Consider the following 21,700-nt stretch of genomic DNA (forward strand, 5'->3'; position numbering starts at 1 on the left):
ATTGGGGCGACTTACATGAAATTCAGGAGAAGCCCAGCTCCTCTCAATCACCCCACAACCCCCCCCCCCCCCCCCCCCTTTTAATTTTCCCCACTCTCGTCTCGTCTCCAGGGCTTCGGCTTTGTGACATTTGAGACGAGCGCGGACGCAGAGCGGGCCCGGGAGAAGCTCCACGGCACGCTGGTGGAAGGACGTAAAATCGAGGTAACTTGCCCCCACCCCCACTATTTTTTTTTTTGAATTTTTGAAACAATGACATTTTCTCCTCCGTTCTCCCCCCCCCCATGTCCGACAAAGAGAATGAGTTTTGTTCCTGGTCGTTGCTGCCCCAAGAGAAGGAATTGTTTTTCCCGATGGGCTGTATGAGTTCAACTCTAACCCCCCCCCCCCCCCCCCTCTGGCTCCACTATAGCATGGTGCAGTGGTGCCGCGCACACCAGGCGTCTCTCCTCTCTGACGGCACTTCCCGTCGATGTTCATGCTGTCGTTTGTTCTTTGTCGTTGATGTCGTGGGCTGTCCATTGCACCTTGATCTTTTAAAAAGCTGTGTGGTTTGCAAAGCATGCTGGGTGGAGTGGCTACACAACAGGCATGGCTGGCGAGACGTCGCTGCGACACGACCGTTTGGCGATTAATTGCGCTTCTGCCGCAGCATGTAGGATCTTCCTTTTCACCGTGCACCTTTTTCCATCAGCATCACCCCACCTGCCATGATCATGACGAGTGGCTGTTTTTGGTTCTTGGTTGCGACTGGAGGAGCAGTTATCGGCCTCTCAGTTGCTTTCCCTCTAAACACGTGCTTGCTGGTGACTCTAAGAGGATTCTGTATGTTGCATGAATGGATCACGAGGGCAGATCTTCAGAGTTTTTTTTTTTACTCTTTCACTTATCGAAGGTGCCACTGGGTCACACTTTTTCTTTTTTATTTAAATGTGTGATGTGTTATGAGACAGATGCATGACGGGGCTCATTTTCAGAGGGACCGTTTTTTTGGGGGGGAATGGGACTGCCAGGAGAAATGTGGTGTCATCCGAAAGCTTACAAAAATAAAAGCTGTTTTCAGATGTGCGAGACGGATGGTAAAAAAAAAACATGCTTGCACCACTGCTGAAAAAAAAAAAGAAGAGAGAACCAGATCTCATGGAAGTGCATTTTGTCTTGACATGTCTTTTTAATTTGTCGGCATGAGCTCGGATATCAGTTGCAAATGGCCTCGGAGATGAAACGCGCCACGCTTTTTGCCATTTGCTCCAGATCTTATTTTCAAATCACGCTTTTCGGTCTATTTTTTGAAGCTGCTAAAGCTCCTCTGCATGGTCTTGAATGTCCTGCACTTTTCTGTGTGTGGGTGTGCTGGAAAAAATTACAAGGAGAGAATGAACAAATGAAGAGAATGCAACAGATAGCTGTCGGTCCCTCTTCTTTCCTTTTTGTTTTTGTGTGTGTGTATATATATATATCTATATCTCCTCCATCTCTCTTCACTCTTTCTCACCAGGCCAGTCTGTCTGTCCGTCTCTCCTAGTTTGTGTCCCCTTGTGCATCCCTCCTGTCCATCCCTCCCTCCATATCTCTGTTCATCCCCCCATCATATAGTCAGGTAGAATAAACCCTGGAGGATGGGACCAAGTTTAATACATTCTTTTGTGATTTGAATATTTTCTGCGTAGTTTCCCTCCCAAGTTAGATCTTAATTTCTGACATGATCTGTTTCCATTTGTTTTCTAAGCTTTTTATATTCTATGTTTGTAGCAGGTTTTTTATTAAACAGTAGAGGTTAGATTGTCGTGCAATGGCTGATACTTGTAGGTGACTGTTGACACGTGACCTGTGACATCACTTCCTCTCTACCACAGGGTGGGGGTTGCCTTTCATTACCTCGTTTTTTTTTTTGTTTGTTTGTTTTGTTTTAGTTTTGTTTTTTTTGGTTCATCATTTCTTTCTTACATATATTTTCTCTATTTCCCTGATGATTTTTGTATGTTGTTGTTGTTGTCAGTCTCCACGGTAACTGCTCGCGTGTCCTCACGCCGTTTCCCTGGCAACGGTAAGTTGTGTACACATGGCATCATCTTTGAATGACCCCTCCCCCCACCCCATCCGTCCAAATGAAATAAAATGCACCCAACACCCAAAATAAAAGCCCCCCTTCAGTGCAGGGGGCCCGATTGATTGATCGATTGATTGACAGAACCCGATTGGCTAATCCTGTGATTGATTGATTGATCGGGGAGGTGGCGAATGAAACGATTACGAGATTAGCCATTGAGCGCATGGCATTTTGAAGGCCACTTGTATAACTGAATGTACTGCATCTATCTGCAAGTGCAGCAACTATGACTACCACCTCTTATGCATTCATTCCAATCACCTCTCTAACTGCATTGAGCATTTAATTCCAGAGCTGTATATCCTGCATGGTTTACTCTCTTTCTCGTCATCTGTATGACGCCATATACTGTAGTATTATATCATCTCTGTGTTATGTGTCAGCCAATAGCTGCATTTTTTTGCACCTTAGTGGGACAGCATGCTTAAGCATGAGTGCTATGTTAGCTTTACTGGAGAGAGGGTAATAGTCGTGAGTACATGGTGATGTGCTGTAGCACTCGATTATGACTTTCTGTTCCACTGTGTGGTAGACTGTAGACAGAGGTGTCACTGCTCAGTTTAATCATTCAAACTAAAGAACATGTATGTGGAGGAATAGTTTGTGCCCCAAACAGGATGTAAGCCTTCACTCTAATGTCAGGCACATCTACTTTTTATATTTGATATGAAGCTTTTGAGTTGTTTAGAACGGAAGAAAAAAGCTGAAAATTTACCCCAATAAAGCAAACCCAGCCACAGTTTAGCTTTTTTTATTTTTTATTATTTGTTTCACTCATCCCTGTAAGGAGGTGTCTTTATTTTACCTTTTTCGATCAGTTTGGTTCTGGATGGTGTGTGTTAGTGGTTGTGTGCTGTAAGGTTGTTTCCTGGTGTGCGACACTGATCTAGAATGCTCGGCAGTGTTTCACAACCTCGGTTTGATTTGATTTTTTTTATCAGTTCTTTTCTTTTGAGGAATGATATTTGCATCCCCCATCCTCTCTCGACTGTTCTCTCTCTGTACTGGTTCTGGCTCCATTCGCTCTTTCTCCATCGTTGCTCACGTACAGTTAGAGCCAATGTAGGCGAATTGTCGGATGTGTTTTGTGTGTGTGTGTGTGTGTGTGTGTGCGTGCGTGTGTGTGTGCTGCATCTTGTTGTTGCTGTTTGTTCATTAGAGGAATTGCACATTTGGATGGATTATTCACTCTCTCTGTCTCTCTCTCCTCCATCATGTACATGTTTTTTTCTGTGTCTTTTCATGTGGACTGGCTCCTCCTCCCTCCCCCTCCTCCTCCTGCATCCCTCCATATTTCTGTCTTTTCTCTGTCGTTCTCTCTCCCTGCCCTTCCTCCTCTTTCTGTATGATGTGTATTGGATTGGGAAGGCTGCCAGCCTCTTTTTGATTGGTCTCTTGCTGCATCTGATGCTTGCTGACTGGCTCGTTTTGCTCACCACTGGTGATGTGATGCGCTCTTGATTGGCTGTGCGTAATTTTTGTATGACCTCTTGGATTGATGTTTTTTTGCATTGTGTTCAACTGATGAATTTGCCGCTTAATTCACCTTCTTTTTCCCTCCCTTAATTTTTTTAAAGGTAGCACTATAATGGTCTTGGATTTCTTTTTGAATGCATCTGTTCTGGAATATTTTGTTGTTTTCTTTGTTCCGTGTGCCAATGGTTGTATTGTTTGTCTGCAAAACTGCCTGATTACTCACCAGGATCCTTGTTTTCGATGTCTTTTCTCCTTCAAAAGAAGCGCATGCATCAATTACCATCGCTGCTCATCAACAGAATTAACCTCCGTCATAACTATAAGAAACTGTTCATAAGTACAATGACGCCTCACACTTCAAGTACAACAATATTCTGAACACTCTGATCGTTTACACTTTTCAGCTTCAGAATAAAACACAAACTTAAAACGTGATTGATCCCTGCATCATTTGGATCATTCCTTTTCGATGCTTGTGTTTCTACTGAAGTGGGTTGACTTGTCCTCTGACCACTTCCTCTGGTGTCCAGGTCAATAACGCCACAGCGCGGGTGATGACGAACAAGAAGATGACCACGGCGTTCTCGAACGGAGAGGGCCTAGCTGCTATGCCATACGGTACAACATGATGTGTATACGTCGTAGAACTTTTAAACTTGAGAGAGCTTCCGGTTGAGTATTTTAACGTGTTGAATGTTTGCTTTGACCACAGCTGGATGGAAGTTGAGTCCCATGGTGGGAGCGATGTACAGTCCTGAGCTCTACACAGGTGAGACCACATGTGTTATCTGTTTGTGGCTCGCATATCTTATTGGCCTAACACAGTGCATGTGTATAAAGGGCACAATGAAGTGCAGTGTCGACTTTAGTGTGAAACCTTCAACCTGAATTTACTTTGAATAAATGGGCGACCAGCACTCTGATAACTTCAGTTCTGGGTTCTGCAGACTGAGTCGAGTTTCACCAAAATTTAACAGGTGATATCAGGTGACCAGCCTTGTGGGGCAGCTTCAGGGTTCTGTGTGCCGAGTCCCTCAGCCGGGCTTTGCTTGTCAAGGCTGGATCCCTGTAGGTCACTTACACTTTCAGAAAGTAGTCGGCAACCAGCATCACCACAGGCCAAATGGATTAGATCGGGCGCTGCACTAAACAGAGTTGAGATGAAAAGAATAAAATAAATATTAGAAATTATAATAGAAACTTCTCTCTCTCTCTCTCTCTCTCCCTCTCTCTCTCCCTCTCCCTCCCTCATTCAGTACCAGGGTTTCCATACCCAGCAGCGGCGGCAGCAGCTGCTTCCAACGCGGCGACCTTTCGAGGCGCTCATCTCCGGGGTCGAGCCCGGCCTGTCTACAGTGCAGTCAGGGCAGCTGTGCCACAGCCTGCCATCCCTACGTATCCGGGGTAAACACACACACACACACACACACACACACACACACACACACACACACACACACACACACACACACACACACATCATTCCAAACTACAGTAGCAGTAATGCTAATAAAAAGTAATGTTATACATACTTTCTTAAATGCATGTGTTCACTTAGTTAAAGCAGTCATTTCTAATCGTGCATGCTCCGTGTTTGGAGATATTTATATTGAGATAATGATGTTGATCGCTTGCTGAGCTGAAATACCATTTCCTTGTACCTCTGAAGTGGCCGTCTCCTCAGTGGATTCATATCAGATCGAACCGTATTTTTACGAGATGTTAGTCTCACCGGCTTCAGGAGCAGTAGTATCACTCTGAAGTCGGTGTGTTTGTGTACAGCGAGGTGGTATTTTTGTCTTGCATGTTGCACGGTGTGTAATAATCTCACCCCTCTTTCTCTTCTCTCTTTCACAATCTGTTCGGCAACGTTTTCTCACCTCTCTCTCTCTCTCTCCCCCTCTCAATTGCCACTCTCGTTTGTTGTTTTCTGCAATGCCCACATGGCGGCGCATCACACCATTATTTATTTTCGTTCATTTCGACATTCCACCACCATTCCTCTATATTCTGTCCTTTTCTTTCCTTCCTTTCTCGTCTCGTCTCGTCTCTGTCTCTCTTTCTGTCTCTCTCTCTCGCTCTCTCAGTGTGATGGCCTATCAGGATGGTTTTTACAGTGCGGCTGATCTCTATGTAAGTATACCGCCCTCCCTCCTCCACTGCCTCCCCTCCTCACCTATGTTTCCCTCATCTTGCCTGTGGGTTTTCAAGTGTGAAACGGCACAGACCAAACCCAGAGACGTGTACTTTTGGCTGTTCATATTTATCAAAGAGACACATTTTATGTTTTATATACCCAATCATTAATTTCTCAAGTTGTGTTCACTTTGCCTCAGCATGCACCGTCCATCGAATACATATAGGAACGCAAACAATGCAACACAGACCCTTTAACATCGTGTTCATTCATGAGTAGACTCCTCAAGGGTTTGTCTCTGTGCATTTGTGAATTAGTTTGAACCAATGTGATTATGAGCATGTCCGAGTGTGTAATGGTGTGTTGTATGTGCGTGTGTGTGTGACCAGGTTGACAATAGCTGTTTTTGTTCTCTCTGTAGACTAGTGTTTCAGGACATTAGTGGCAGATTGCCCCAGGTAGGGTTTACACACTCTGTGTGAGAGCCAGTGTGCATCCTCCTCGTCTCCAATGACTGCGTGCTGCTAGACATTATTGACCATCTGAGATTGAAATGCCTTCTCTGTCTTCTACTAACTCACTGGATTCTGACATGGGTGGAGTTGCGGAAGGGGGAGAAGAGAATTAAGTTTCGATCTGAATCCTAAAGAGCGTATGAAATAAAACTGTTAAAAAAAAAGCAATATCTTGTCAGGAGAAGTGAATCTGTATTTTCCAGGGAAATTGGATGCAGAGAAGGACAGAACTTGAACAGTGGGTCACTTCCTTTAACAGGATTCTGCACTGGTCGTCGTCTGGTGCAGATAATTATGCTAATGTTAAACACTCGCTTACTCGTCAGTGTGAAAATGCTATTGGCCTCTATGTTATCGCCTCATATTCATCAAAATTCATTAGGCAAATTAATGATATAATTTGACAAATTCATTACACACCTTCGTTTTAGGATTTGTTTCAAATATGTAGGATTTTTCTACACTTCAATTTCATCAATACCAGTTAAGTGGCTAAATCTTGCAAACAGTAAACGTATTACAGCATGAACACTCAAAATTATTATAATGTATTCCTAAAGCATGTGAAAAGGCTATTAATAAAGACACTAAAAGCTTAGAATATGCAGTTGACAGAGGGATGCAAGAGAAAAATATTTTTCTCTTGGAAATTTATTCTATCAGCAGTTAATTCTGACCCCTTCCAGGAATCTCCCTATCTGTTTCACCTGTGGCATGCTAACTGAATCAGTGTCAGCATGCAGAAATACTTACAAGGCTGCCCCCCCCCCCTCCAGTCCTCCCTATTTCCTCCCACTCTTTTCTTTTCTGTCTATAAAACCCACTCTTTCTTTCGCTCTCTCTTTCACTTCTTTTCACTCTGACCCCATTTTATCTACTCTCACTCTCTTCTCCAATTTCTCCCTCTTCCAACCTACAATCTATATCAAGTCCTGTATAATCTCTTTACCTTCCTCTTCTCCCTCACCTCCCCCCAGTCCAGCCTTCTTCCCATAGCAGCAACTGTGTGGTCCTGAATGTGGGGACATGGTTGGCGACTGATTCTCTAGGGTAGAATGTGGCGGTGTGTGTTTGTTTTTTTGCATTTTAATTCTTTAGGTAACATGTTTTGCCCTAATACGCTGTTCGTTCTGAGTTTGGGATAGCATGCTGTGTCTATCAGTGATTGGTCAATGGCCACGTGAGCGTGCGTGTGTGTGTGTGTGTGTGTGTGTGTGTGTGTGTGTGTGTGTGTATGTGTGCGTTTCCTTTTTTTAATCTGACTGGCTGATCTGTCTTCTTACACCTGTAGTTATTTTGTTGTGTCTGTTCATCAGCTGCTCATCCAAACATAAATAATGACACGATCATCCTGCCGCCCCCTCCCCTTTCTTTAACTGTGGGGTTTTGGTAGGAGAAGTGGGGCGGGGCACAGTTACGGGTATGAAACCTCTCTCCCTCCATGTCTACCGCTCAGTGGAAAAAAAAATTAACATTAATAAAGATTTAAAACAGTAAAATACACGAAGAAATTCTAACGCTTTTCTTCCCCGGGTTTGGCATGGAGGGAGAGACACACAGAGCCTGGGCTTTGTCCTTGTGAATGCTGGACTGCACCAGATTAGCCAGTTTTGCTGACTGCTTGTTAATCCTCCGCTCTCTTCTCAGCATTTTTTACCTCACAAAGTAACCCTTTAGATTCAGTGCTAGTCTGTTAGTCTGCAGAAGAAATACAGGATTCTGTTAACAAGCATTTACTCCTCTTTCTCTCCCTTCCCACCTCTCTCTTTTCATTTGTATCTCTCGCTCTCTCCTCTACTGTACACAATGCCCTCTTCCCCCCGTCTGTCCTCCTCCTCATCGCCTCCTCACAGGGTGGCTATGCAGCGTATCGTTATGCCCAGCCAACTGCGGTAGCAACACCTGCGGCGGCGGCTGCGGCCGCAGCAGCAGCAGCTTACAGTGACAGGTAAGCGGGATGTTCAGTACAGCTCAGAGCCTGATCTGACAGGACACCACCTGCAGAACTAGGTCTCGAGACAGATGTGGTGCCTAAACAAAGCACCAGCCAGGAAGTGAGCTTTAAACATGGCCTCCATCCTTCCTTAGTTATTTTAGTTAAGTTATTTTGTGCTTTGTACAGAAATGTATTGCTTATTTTTCTTTAAAAAAAAAAGAGGCTCAGATTAAAATGAACTTGTTAACCATGGTCACATGGTGATTTATTTATACCATGAGGGCTATTTCTAATTTGAGGAACACAGATGAGTTTTTATGGGTTTAGTTTCGATATGACGCGTACCTCTTGATGTATCTGTGTTTTCTCCCAGCTATGGACGAGTGTACACGGCAGACCCCTATCATGCTGCACTCAACCCAGCTGCCTATGGTGTTGGAGCCATGGTAAGTCTATTTATATTCTACTATTTAAAGGTTAAGGCTCACATTATTCTATATTTTTTTAGAACTGACATTGCTCTGGTCCGCCTCTCAGTACGTCCCTTCCATGTCTGTAGCACCAAGCCACAAAATGCAAAGCGAAGATTTAAATTTATTCAAACTTGAAAAATGAGGCTCCGAAGTTGTACATTTGTTGAAAACATTTGAGCCACAATTCACTATGCATTTAGTGCTTTTTGTGTTTATACCACTATGACCAAGGCTGGATTGTAAACTAAACAAAACATGCACCAGCTCCAGGACAACACTTAACAGAACTTAGAGAAGTTTTGTTCTTTTGCCTTGAATAAAATGTAATGGTAACTAAAACAAAATATTAAACCCATGACTGTGGCCTGAAGGTGGTTTATGAAGAGAAGACTTGTGTCACAATCTACAATAAGAAAAACCATGTCGGCTAAATTGTCTCCCAGCCAATCTAGGGCTATGTAGGATTTTGGCTTTGAAAATAAAACGGCAGACTTAGCACATATTATATGATGAAGCTTTGGGTGATTTTGTCCTCGGGCCATTAGAGGATTAGTGTGACCAAGATGCTTAATTAATGACGTAATTTTAAATGTAAGTCAATGATTTTATTCACCAACTGTTTTTTCTTTTCTTTTTTCTCAGGCCACACTGTACAGGGGAGGCTACAGTAGATTTGCCCCTTACTGAGGACACTACATTTCCCAGGAGCTCCTTTCTTCCATTGAATTACTCTAAAAGAGCTCCCTCTGTTGTCGTGGAGGAGGACTGCACCCAGTTTTAACGCGTGGAACCAACCACAGCAAAGAAATTTCAGATCCCATCCCAGAGCGGTCCCACGTTTTCTTATATATGCTACTACAGAAATAGAGGAATGCTGTATCAAAGACTGATGGATGGCCTTTACATAAAAAAAAAGATGAAAAAAAAAAAGACTTGGCCACCTTCCCTATTGCACGGCTGTATTATAGTCCCCTTCTCATTCCCTCCGCACTCAGCAGCACAAGACTCGAGATGGATCCTGCCGTTCTTCCAAATGCTGTATGTGGATAACTGACATTCAAACAGCTGTCGACCATTTAAGGCTAACAGGCCGAGCACTGAGGCCTGCACACACTCGACATTTAAGGAGAGGGAAGCACGAGAGCGAGGTGTCCACAAAATATTGCGGCAGTAGGAAGGAGAGAGGAACAGCGACCGAGCATCCAAACACAGATTTCTAAGCAAAATGATGAGTCACTATAACAATAAAACACCTACTGATGAGTTCTCTTTAACGTGGGCGGAAAGTAACGAGATCGGATTTCCTTACATGTTGTGTTCTGGTAGGAGGGAGAGTTGAAAGATGGCGGCATGCAGGAATGATGCGAATATTTATAATGCTACAGAGATCACGTCCGAAAGCGGAAGGAGGGAAAGTTATCAAAACTCTTCCTTACCTCGAGTTTTCTTAGTATGTGAAAAATGGTGAACCTTTAAACTTAAAAAAAAAAATATTATGATATGCAATTAGTTTAGAAAAGAAAAGTTACCAAATTATTATTATTATTATTGTAATTATTCTTCTTACTAAAGCATTATTTTTGTTTGACTCAGACACACAGCAGCCACTGCTGTTATGGGACATGTAGATTAGAGTGAAATCAGAAAATGAGCCTATTAAAGTAATATTCCACCTTTGGTCAACATGACACAACTATAGTCTCACTTCATCCCTTTCATTCACAGGATTTCACTACGCTCTGTTTGCAGCCACAACTCAACACTACAGGAAGTGTAACACTAAACTGAAGAAAAAATAACACATTTGCTCGTTTAGTATTTTTCTTAGACTATATCCATCCTCCATCCAAAACCCTGAGGTTTGAGCGTTTGTTGAGATTTATTATTTGGATATTTCCCTTCACGCTCCATCTTTTCTAGAGCAGAGTCCAACATTGAATGAGTCTTCCTGAAACCTACTTTAGTTGGTAGTTGTGTTTGCGACGCTGCCAGCGACAAGTACTGAGCAAGAGAGAGATTCTGCCGGCAAGTGAATAGAAAATATTTAAATGCAAAACACCTTACTAATGTGCATATTTCTATACTGTTGTGTTTCCAAAATGTTGCAGTTTTTTTGGCTTTTGTTTTGTTCCAAAGATTTGTAGGAAGCACATTTTTCTGCCGTATGTATAAATATATAATCTTTATTATTGTTATCATAATCCTTGATAATCCTATTGCTGTCTTTATTTGCTTTGTTTCATCTTTTCATTTTTATATCTTTAATTGTTCTTCAGTAAGTTGCAAGGCCTTGAGCTGAGAGCGTACCTGAGTAGTGACAGACTTCAGGTATGCTTGTAACACTACCACACCGTTTTTCCTCCTCTTAGTTAAATAATCAGCCGATCTCGGCTGGTGTTTGAGTTTGTTTTTGTTTTTGGATGATATAGGATTTTGCTAGCATGACATTTAATTATATTTCAAAATATGCAGGAAAGGCTGGTATTTTTTCTTTCCATGTCGATATTTTGCAGGTGACTGAGACATTTGGAAGAAATAGGCCTGTAGCACTTTGGTAAAAACCAACTGCTTTCCTTTTTTCCCCAGTTTTTTTAAATATACATTTTTGTAATGCAAACTCCTTACATTTCAGTGGTAAGATCTGTCAGTTTGACCATTGTGGTCGCTCCAGATTTTATTTTAAGATTTCGGTAAAATGCTTGAAAGTGTTGTATTTGGCGATATGCAGGTTAAAGAGCCAGTGTGTGAGATTTAGTGGCATCTAGTGGTGATGTTGTTCATTGCAACCCCTCCTGTCACCCCTGTATTTCAAAACGTTGAACACAACCTATGGTGGACTTCAGGTAGAGTATAGAGGTGAAAGGCCTTCTCTCAAGCCAGGAATTGGTTTGTCTTCTCTGGGCTACTGTAGAAACAAGGGAGTGCAATGTGGTGGGTTCAATGAAAGAGGACACACCATCTGTGTAGATATGAAATGCTCATTTTAAGGTAACAAAATCAGGAATGAAAGTTTGAGGTGATTATACACAAATGAAAACATATTTATGAATATTATGTTATATTAAATACAAAATGTCAATACATCCAAATCCCACACTGGTTCTTTTTAATATTCCAAAGTGGTTAAAAAAAAAAGAAAATGTTTTTTTTACATTTATGGAAAAACCTGCAGGTCATTAAGTTGCTTTTTCTATCAATTGTGCTGCTGTTGAATTTTTTCAGTTAACATTTCTTTTAAAAAATATCTCCATTGATATAGAATGCGCTCTGGACTAAGAAATAAAAAAAAAAAAAGAACCTAGCCAAAGATGCTACCCAACAGTCCCTAGCACGTTCTGGGTCCCAGCTTGAGAAGTGTTACACAGTCAGACTTTTGGAGCCCCTGTAGGCATGGACAAACCAGCATGAGTGAGTCTTGTCAAGTTAAAAAAAAAACTAAAAAAGTTTTGCATGAATCTTGTCTTTCATATTTGACTCCTGAGCAGCCGAGCCCAGTTGTGTTCTTTATCCATAAACTCTGTGGAGAGTGACAGGCAGCTAGCGGTTCGCAGCTAGTTCGACACAACAGTACAGTGAAGAAGTCCTGCTGACAAACAAAATGTCTGCCGCACAAAGATCATTTTCCTGTTGTGGTTTTATTGCCACTGTATTATAGTAAAACTATGTGGCCATTCTTCATAGTTGTTATGGTTTCAATGACCAGTCCTCTTCCTCTGTCATGTCTATATCCCCACCTTGACTGCCATTATGTTTTTTTTGTTATTGAATGTCTATATAAAATGTTTTATATAAAAATGTTTTGTTGTGAACCAGTTTCCAGGTTCTCTTCTTTTGGTGTTGTATTTATTTCATAAAATGGGGGAGCATATTTTGTCAGATTCTCAAACGGACAGAGGTTAGTGCTCAAAACTACTTTTGACTTAACGCTAATTCATGTAGAGCCCGAGCAATGTATTGCGTCTTTCGCCTGTTTTTGGAAATCTCTTATCTAAGAGATTTTCAAACTTTTGGCGGTCATCAGGAAAATTCCCAGAGCCTCAATTTTTTTCGATCTGTAACTCTTGATGGCTCCATGTTAACGTTTTTTTTGTTTGGACCTGAGACACAGCTCCCATGCTCCTGCTACAGTTCCTGCACTACTTCACTGAAAGGTTAAGTCACAGTAGATGTTTTTCAACCCTGCAAAGCCACTTGGATGGTGGACATGAGAAAACATTACTGACCACCTAGTGTCACCCTGGTAAAGTTATCAGGTCACCTGATAATAGCAAGGTCAATAATGATTCTCCTTTTACAGCGTTTTGGTCTGTAACTCCAGAAATTCCACCAATAATCAAACCCGTCTGTGCAGCCCACCCCGAAATAATCATAGTGCCACACTGAATGAAAACTATTGTCGGTCCTAAAATGTAATGAGGTGGAGTGATCATTAAACCATTAGTCATTGGTAAGAAATAATTCAGGAATTATCCAAAGTATTAGACTGTCATTTCACCTCATCCCCCCAATCCAAAATTACACACACACGCTTCCACATATAAGTGGAAACCGATTAACATTTTATACTTAGCACTAAATATAAGGAAGTACAGCTACCATCAAAGCTGTTGGCAGTTGCAGTAGTTTTAGTATTTTGGTCTGAAACTTAAGCATATACTAGTCCTGTGTAAGGATCATACAATAACTGCACCATCAGATACAGGTTTTAGCAGGTGGTTATTTTCATTTATAAAAAAGTTGACCTGGCTTCATCCCCACACGACCACCTCAAATGTAATGAAATGGATTAAACCATTGGGTGGAGGGCTACAGCTGTAATGTAGGCAACATTTAACAAGCAGCATTAAAATAAAGGACTTTACAAACTGATCCTTAAGCTGCAGTGTGGAGACATGAAGGCGTACAAATTGAATTAAATTCAAATTTATATGTATATCACCAAATCATAATATACATTACCTCAAGGCACATAGGCATAGCCACGACCGGTTGGGGTTTATAATTATTTGATAATGAAATGATTATTTGATATCATCCCTCTGTGTTCAACTGGTGCAGGTTGACAATTTGACCCAGGAAACCACAGGTGAGGGGCTGTCGTAGCCTTGCCGAACAGCAAAAGGACCTTGGCATGCATTTGTTAAACTGGACATAACAGACAAGTAAGGAGACAAAGATACAAGTGAAAAAAAATGTGTATCAAAAGCAGCATCTTCTTCCTGTGCTTAGTTTCTCATGGGAATGAGCAAGTAATCCAATCTTTCATGTTAAGATAACTGCTAAATTTTATTAATTAAATAAAGTTAAATAAAGTTAAATAAAATGAATCCTGCATAGTTCACTTCTGCGCAGGAGGTAAATAAAACAAATTAAATTAAATTACATTTTGGTAAGAATTTGAGCATGTTGAAGCCCTCAAAAAGCCAATTCAGTTGCCTGAAAAATAATAATAATAATAATCCTTACAATTTCAATAGGGCCTCCCTAACTGCCAGTGCCTGTCAGTGCTCAGGCCCTAATTAAAAATTTGAAATATTTTGCCAAATTTTATTAAATGCGAGGAGATCAGTGCCAGAATAGCGAGTATTTCCATCCCTAAGTTTTAAATCGATGATTAAATCACACTTTTCAACCTCATGGTGGCACTAGAGGAAAACCCTTGAGATCTTCAGAGTCAGTAGGATGTGATGTCTGAAATACATCCAATAGTTGTTGAGCTAATACAGTCTGGACCAAAGTGGCGTACTTGTTAATAGTAGCTTTAATAATGCAGATTGTGATGCTCTCAATCATCGCTCCCCATTAATATATACGGGAAAAAGCAGAGAAGACGTTTCTTAGGGGAAACTATTTATTGACAGTTCTATTCAGCTGAATACATTTACATTCGTAGCTCATAAAAATCTAAACTTATCTTTCATAAACAGCTGTACATTAAGGAGGGTCGTGGATCGGAAAAGGCTGGAGAGAGGATCGGCCGTGCAATTAAACCTGCTCACAACAGATTTGGTCCATTGTCTCTCAGGCCTGCACAAGCCAAGTGCAAAAATATCAGGGGGAGGGTTAGAAGTTTGGAGTCTTTGGTTGAAACGTGGACCGCTTGGTGTGTAAATAATTATAACAGATAATCTTATATTACATGTTGCCATGTTTTTGGATCAATGGGCCTAACTCAATGACAAACATCATTTCAGGTACTTTAGGAGGGCAGGAAGAAGAGGAGGGTAAGTGGGAGGAAAACTGGGTGAAGGAATATCTGTGCAGGGAGGTAAAGTAATCCCAAAAGGGATTCTAAACAATTCCATATTTTGCCAGGTCGCTGAGCTCCATGTCGCCAAAGGCTTCCCATGGGCAAACCACGGTGATGTCTGTGCCGAGACCCTCCATGCCGGGGATATCGTCTCCGAATCTGAAAAGAAAAAAAATCAAAGACACGTTTTAATGTCCTGGTAATGATTCACCTGACCTTCTTTGGTTTGAGGAATTATTCCTATCCTTTACTTACCCCTTCTGGCCTGGCTTAGGGGCCTTGCTCTTGAAGGTGCGAGCGGCCCTCTGCTTGAACTTGGGGGGGGCCTTCTTGTCGGCGGGAGCTGCAACGTCTGTGTCTGCCATTTCTTTATGCTCTGAGAGAAAGATAAGGGTCAAGTAATCTTGTTAGTCTTCATGTGTAAGACCCTCACTCTCTCCTCTAAGCCCCCTCTGCTCCTCTGAGCTGGTACAACACGCACAGGTGAGGTCGCATTTTAGACCAAAGTGGTTGCGCAGCTCCTTAAGACGCAGTTACACAAACAGCTTTGTCTATTTTTACACCTTGGCTTTAAAGATTACTCCTGGCCAAGTTACAGACTGGTGCTTCTTGAGACCTGCAGGTTAACTCAATTCACCTAATTCCAAACGTTAGCCTGAACACATGCTGTACCTTGTGAATTATGAACTATTAGTGTCCTAATAACTAATTTTCAACCTGTTCAATCCCAACTCAGTTGACTGTGGTGCCGTAGAGGAAAGATCAGCAGGAATCTCCTTTGGTGATCCTGATGTTTACTCTTAATAAGGTAACATGTGAATTCAGTTTTGATTTATCAATTACTTCTTAAATGATACATCCCTGGGATTTTTTGTATCTGTACTCAATAACGATAATGTAATTAGACATTTCAATGCAGAGAATAAAGGAAGTGACCTCCACGGACCTCAGAGCCTCTTCAAAGTAAAAGTAGGAAATGAATGAGGTAAATGTTGCCCATATAACACTTTTAAATACAGTATTTACAAAGTTCTATAAGAGGTAAACAAGACAATAAACAAAGATGCAATGTCTAAAACTAATATAATTATCAATTTAGAAGCTAGAGAAAAGGCATATAGACTTAGACCTCTTTGAGCAGTGCACGCAAATACAGGCGCCCTCCTCTACAAATACTTGTAGCAATCTAGCACAGTTCCATGGTTCCTAACTCTATCTACTCCTGCAGACTCATTTACGCTCCGAGTGTAAACGTAGATTTGAAAGTCGTCCAGAGCTGAGTGAAGGTCAGAGTGTGATCCTACCTGTGGTCGCAGTCACACAAGTGGCTTCTGTCCAAAGTCTCTGATCAGTTTGAGTCTTTCTGGTGGTTGTGCTGCTTCTTCTTATATGCCCCCCCCCCTCCCCACCCCCTGCTAATCCCCCCTCACATGCTCATCCATAGATGTCTTCTTTTTTTCTTACTGCCCATCCTCTAATTGGCCACTTTGCTCTATGAGATTAAAGAGGGGGCTCAGGATTCCACTGTTATGCATCATGAAATGTTAAGACGTTTACCTTACATAATGATGGAGCTCTGAGAAAAACAAAATAGAGCCTGATTCTTCTCTGGATATTTTCTTGTAGTATGATGTTTTTGTACAGTAAAAATGTATACATTCATGTAGTATAACTGTAGGATGATATAGTATTCTGGAATGACAATACATTTCACAGTTTTAAGACGCAAACAGGGTCATGAAAGGTCATTCCTGATCTTGAAACCCTTAGTTTTGACTGAAGATGTTCTCATTAGTTTTTGCAGAGTTTCATCCACATCTCCATATCGTCATTAACTGATAAAGACAAAATGAAAAAGAAAGAGAAAGAGTTTGAATCAAAAAAATGTATCACAAAATATATGGATCATCGATAGGCGGTGGTCTAGTGGTAGAAACTTGGACTATGGGCAGAGAAGGTCTCTGGTTCGTCTCTGGTTCGACTCCACGGAGAGACAACAAAAGACGAACCTGGATTGATCTGTCCAAATATTCAAGAGTCTCCCTACCCTGTCTAGTGCCCCTGAGCAAGGCACCTTACTCCCCCAACATCTGCTCCCCGAGCGCCGTACATGGTCGCTCACTGCTCTGTGTGTCCTTCACACAGATGGGTTAAATGCAGAGGTTAATTTACCTACCATTGCATGAGTGTGTTGTGCATGTCTGTGCATGTGTTTGGTATGAATAAACATATCTATCTATCTAAATCTTAATAAACACCATTTAAAAAATTCATGGTGTGGGTTTTCTTTGATTTCTGTCTCCCTCTGATTCCAGCTCTGATGTGACATTATTTTTGAGGTGAATTGTTTTAGATTGTTTCTGTCTCTCCCCCTCAGTCGCTGCCATTTGATGAGGGATCAAGAGCTGAAGGGTGAGGTGATCTTTGTTTGTCAGCAATGAGCTAAACGGAGCCTCTCTCAATCATCACATGCTTCAGTCCTCGGAGCAGGTGCCATCGGATCACGTTTGTTTTCAGATGAGGCAACGGTACATCCCGCTCTTTGGTCTCTTTAAGGTTTCTAATCCGCTCTTCAAGTTTCTCACGTTCCTTTTAACCCTCCCTCATGTCTGAACACAGGTATGAGGTTGCAGGTCATCCAAGCCAAGTAAGCTGTTTCAAACTGATGTGTCAGCTTTTTCTTGACCCTAAGTAAACTGTATGCTGCATGTATAGAACTAAAAGCTACATATTCCACTTCATTAGAATGGGACATTATTAAATGTAGTAGAGGAGTGGGCTTCAGTAAAATCAAAGAAAAATGTACAGGACTTGAATCCTGAGAAGTTGGAAAATTATTTCATTCGTTTGTTGTAGTCTGACATTTATTTATAATAATAATAAAGTTAAACAAATGTAGAAATCATAAAATGATGATACAATGATTTTACATAACATAGACAGGTTCAATAGATAGAGATGTCAGATAAGATTTATGATTGATGTGTGTGTGTGTGTCTGTATGTGTGTGTAACAATCATGAGTGTGCCTGTATCCCTTGATTCTATTTCTCAATACCTTCTCTTCTTCTTCTTTATAATGAATATTCAGTGTTTGAATATAAGTGACCTGACTTGATTTTACATCAGAAATTATTTGTAATATATAAGAAAACAGCCCCCTCCCCTGTTATATATGTTATAAACACGTTACAAAGGTTTTGATGATGCAGGGGTATGTGTGGGTAACATACTGACTGAGGTGGCCTGTGACACAGACAGACAGACAGACAGGAGACGATTAATGTATATTCAGCATATTTGTTTTGTGTATAACAAGGTAGTCATGTCTTTGGCAGTGTACTGACAGTACACTGCCAACTTAAGATACACCTTCTATTTATATCTCCTCATCCTTGATCTTGTCTATTTGTGGCTAATCTGGAACCGAAGAGGAGCGAGCAGAGTTGGCACATAAAGGAATGGCAGATTAAACATTTGAGGGGATTAGCAGCCCTCAGGACTTTAAAAAGGGACGGTCCAACAGTGAGAGGACAAACTGACAAGCTCAACAGACAGCATCAGAATCAGCATCAGGAAAAGACCTCAACACAAGGTAAGCTGACGCTGCAGTTCTCTCCGCTGGCGTTCAGGGGCTTCAAGCTCTTATCGATGGGGCAACATGTGCTGCCTCAGACAAATGGCTTCAGAGCTGTTACCAAGACTGAGCTGAGAAGGAGATCTGTGATTTGTAATGAGTGGCTCTTTTTACTGGTTCTCTTTTTTTGTGTGTCTAAACTTTATTTACTGGTCTGGTTGTTGAAGAGGATAAAAAACAATGTGGAGAGTGTTATGATCACAGTGGGGAGTATTGCTGTGACACCTGCATGAAAGGTTATAAATAAGATATTTAACAAAAGTTACAACCGGGACACTGCAGTGTAAGATATGAATGAGAAGGCCCGAATGGGATTGAATAGAAGCAAAGGTGTAAACTGAAAAATCCTAGGTTTAAAAGATCTGCAGGAAACTCACATTTTCTGTTCTTCTCTACTTTTTCTTTACGTCAGTAACTAATCAAAATGGCAGACGTCGCCGTCGCAGCACCCGCCGACAAGAAGGCTCCAAAGTTCAAGGCCAGGGCCATGCGCACCTTCAAGAGCAAGGCTCCTAAACCAGGCCAGAAGGGGTGAGAAACATTACAATCACACTTTCTCTTAGTGTGCAACATCTCTGCAGACATTTAAGCTGTTAAAAAACTCTATGCTCATCACATATTGTTTGTCTCCACCCTTCAGATTTGGAGACGATATCCCCGGCATGGAAGGTCTTGGCACAGACATCACAGTGGTTTGCCCATGGGAAGCCTTCGGCGACATGGAGCTCAGCGACCTGGCAAAATATGGAATTGTTTAGACCTCTCTCCTCAGCCTCTGCCCCTGTTTGCCACTTTAGTCGCTCATGTATTCCTACTGTGGTCTAAGCAGATGAAGATCTACTACCTGTGAGCTTTAGAGAGGAGGCAGCCCTTCATGATTTAGAGGTTTGACCTGGAAAAAAAAATACTCTGGCACTCTTTCCTGACCAATGCACTTTATTTTCCCTCGCCTTTCCTGCAATTCACTATCGTCCTCTCTGACTTTAGTCCGCCCCTCTCTTCTCTTTTACCCCAAACCTCTCTTTTTCCCTATTTCCTCAAATTCTATTGACAAGTCTGGACTTGTACTTTCCCCAGAGGAAAGAAACGACAACCGGAACATACGTTGTACTCTGTAAATGTGACAAGAGGGTTTGGTATCTGCTCTGGTGATATCGCCATTCCAAGTCTTCTCCTCAAAGCTGCTGATTCAATGTTCAAGGTTTCTATTTTGTGAATCAGATGAATCCGATTTTATTTTGGTGAATTTTTTCCTCCAGGGGAAAAAGTTCACCTCTGTCTAATCTGTCAGCAGAGAGGAACAGCTCCATAACAATAATAAATGTTGATATTTTCCATAGAACCTATGTGATCTTGTCCTTTCTTTTATTCACACACAGAGAAACATACCTGTCGTTTGGCCTCTTGTGACTTTCACAGTTTTCTGGCCTCACTCAAAGAAAATCAGCTCAATATAACTCTTTGTACGTTATTGACGAGGGAAGTCACTGTTTTAGTTGTCGCACCTACTCATTAGAAAACATTTATTTTCGTCTCTAAAACTGTAGATATAAAGATAAATGCAGTTGTTTCCATGGTAACAAACCTTTTTTTTTTACAACCGTCCATTCTATTTCTCCAGAAGAAAAGTGAGAAAGAAGATGGAGAGTTTTAATGACAACATCATCACTGCAACAAAGATAGTATTTTAATTAAAGGCCAGTTAACATCAAGGTAGCAGCTTTTACAGAAATCGAGCATTTGAATGAGTCATCAAAGAAGAAAGACACAAGAGACAATCTGTGTGAGAATGACACATCAGGACATGTGCTCCTGTGTTTATAACACATGCGGAGCTGTGAGGGGAAGAGCAATGACAAATCAACAAACAACAGATAAACAGCACATGGAGATGCTCTGAGCCTCGGGCTGTACTGACGCCGGTGGTTGTTTAATCTCAACAGCCAATCACTGATCCGTTTGGGTTTCACATTAACTTAGCTGCACTAGCAGAACACATGCACGTGCGCTGCCGGGCTGAGTCGCTCTCATGGGCAGGGTTTCTTCGGCCCTGACGGATGGTTGGTCTGTAACGAATTGATCGACAAATTGGGTCAGGTGTAAAAACACAGTCAAAACTCATAGCTTGTCATTTAAAGGCCCAGTGTGTGGGATTTAGCCGTATCTATCAGCAGAGATTGAACATAGTAGTCTAATGATGTTAAAATATTATGTTCACATTAGTGTATAATCATCTGAAACCAAAAATATACTACTAAAGTTGACCTTAGAATGAGGCCTTTATGTTTACTGAGGGAGTCGGTCCCTAAATTCCACCATTGATATCTTCTGGGCTACTTCACAAACTGAGAACATTCAGTCTTCAAGATATCAAATATTTAGCAGCTCCTCTGGTCATGTCTGTGTTTGTGGTGTTTGCTGGTGGCCTCCAGATATCAATGTGCATCTGGGTCACTGCACCAATTAGCTGCCTTTAAGCTGACAGAAGGGGCAGAGCTCTGTGCAACGCGGCATAAACATAACAAACCTCCTTCTGAAACCTTTGGCCACTTTATCATCAAGGACGTGAGGTGGAGAAGTGGTTCCCAAACCTTTTAGATAAAAACTGTTAAAGTCGTCCTGCAGCCCTTCATCACTGGCTGCAAAGATCCACCACTTACAACATGTTCAACTAAAAATAGATTTTTGTTCCATGTGCTATTAGGGCTATGTTGATTATATATTAAGATAATAAAGTTGTAATTGATAAGAAAGTCTTAATAGAACAAAAATCAACTTTACTCTTGTAATCTGGGACTTTTTGCTCCTTTGAGTGGCCTGAATACTCCGTCGTAATTTGCAAAAACAAAAGCAAAGATTATTGGAAAGTTTGGAAACTTTACTGAGAAGAGCTTTGTTTTGTTTTTTTAATCTCATGACCTCTCAGGTTGGGGATTACAGCCACTGGAGGAAATAATCTCACATCAGAGGTATTCAGAATATTAGAAGTTTTATTAATTGTTAAAAGAACGTAAAGAACAAAAGACTTGTGTTAATTGTGTTTAACAGCGTGTCTGCCTAGTCATGTTAAATGAGATGATGAGTCATGATCAAACAGCAGATGTTTCTCTGACTGGGACTGATGGTCGCTGGGGCTGCAACAGCTGCATCTGCTGGTAACTGAGAGA

General features: G+C 41.5%; 3 protein-coding genes across 7 annotated transcripts in view; 2 read left to right on the forward strand and 1 right to left on the reverse strand.

Moving 5' to 3' along the window:
• Positions 1-12,456, forward strand: part of rbfox2 (RNA binding fox-1 homolog 2) — a 36,807-nt gene extending 24,351 nt beyond the window's left edge. For 3 of the 5 annotated variants that reach the window (XM_062387504.1, XM_062387503.1, XM_062387506.1), the window contains 8 exons: positions 112-204; positions 4,117-4,204; positions 4,299-4,355; positions 4,843-4,990; positions 5,674-5,719; positions 8,092-8,186; positions 8,548-8,620; positions 9,290-12,456. In XM_062387504.1, coding sequence (XP_062243488.1) covers positions 112-204; positions 4,117-4,204; positions 4,299-4,355; positions 4,843-4,990; positions 5,674-5,719; positions 8,092-8,186; positions 8,548-8,620; positions 9,290-9,334 — 645 coding nt within the window. In that variant the 3' untranslated portion in view covers positions 9,335-12,456. Of the gene's footprint in view, positions 1-111; positions 205-4,116; positions 4,205-4,298; positions 4,356-4,842; positions 4,991-5,673; positions 5,720-6,144; positions 6,182-8,091; positions 8,187-8,547; positions 8,621-9,289 lie in introns of those variants that run through there. The other 2 variants (XR_009920704.1, XM_062387505.1) reach the window with 2 other exon arrangements.
• Positions 12,457-14,469: 2,013 nt separating this feature from the next.
• On the reverse strand, positions 14,470-16,276 carry LOC133953921 (retinal cone rhodopsin-sensitive cGMP 3',5'-cyclic phosphodiesterase subunit gamma-like). Its single transcript, XM_062388091.1, has 3 exons — positions 16,202-16,276; positions 15,153-15,273; positions 14,470-15,056 (listed from the first exon to the last, which is right to left on the reverse strand). The coding sequence occupies exons 2-3, from the start codon at positions 15,260-15,262 to the stop codon at positions 14,939-14,941; spliced, it is 228 nt and encodes a 75-aa protein (XP_062244075.1). The 5' UTR covers positions 15,263-15,273; positions 16,202-16,276; the 3' UTR covers positions 14,470-14,938.
• Positions 16,277-18,359: 2,083 nt separating this feature from the next.
• On the forward strand, positions 18,360-19,438 carry LOC133953260 (retinal cone rhodopsin-sensitive cGMP 3',5'-cyclic phosphodiesterase subunit gamma-like). Its single transcript, XM_062387079.1, has 3 exons — positions 18,360-18,491; positions 18,946-19,064; positions 19,174-19,438. The coding sequence occupies exons 2-3, from the start codon at positions 18,958-18,960 to the stop codon at positions 19,289-19,291; spliced, it is 225 nt and encodes a 74-aa protein (XP_062243063.1). The 5' UTR covers positions 18,360-18,491; positions 18,946-18,957; the 3' UTR covers positions 19,292-19,438.
• The last annotated feature ends 2,262 nt before the right edge of the window (positions 19,439-21,700 follow it).

The sequence above is a fragment of the Platichthys flesus genome, chromosome 5, assembly GCF_949316205.1.
Source record: "Platichthys flesus chromosome 5, fPlaFle2.1, whole genome shotgun sequence".
Classification (NCBI taxonomy): Eukaryota; Metazoa; Chordata; class Actinopteri; order Pleuronectiformes; family Pleuronectidae; genus Platichthys; species Platichthys flesus.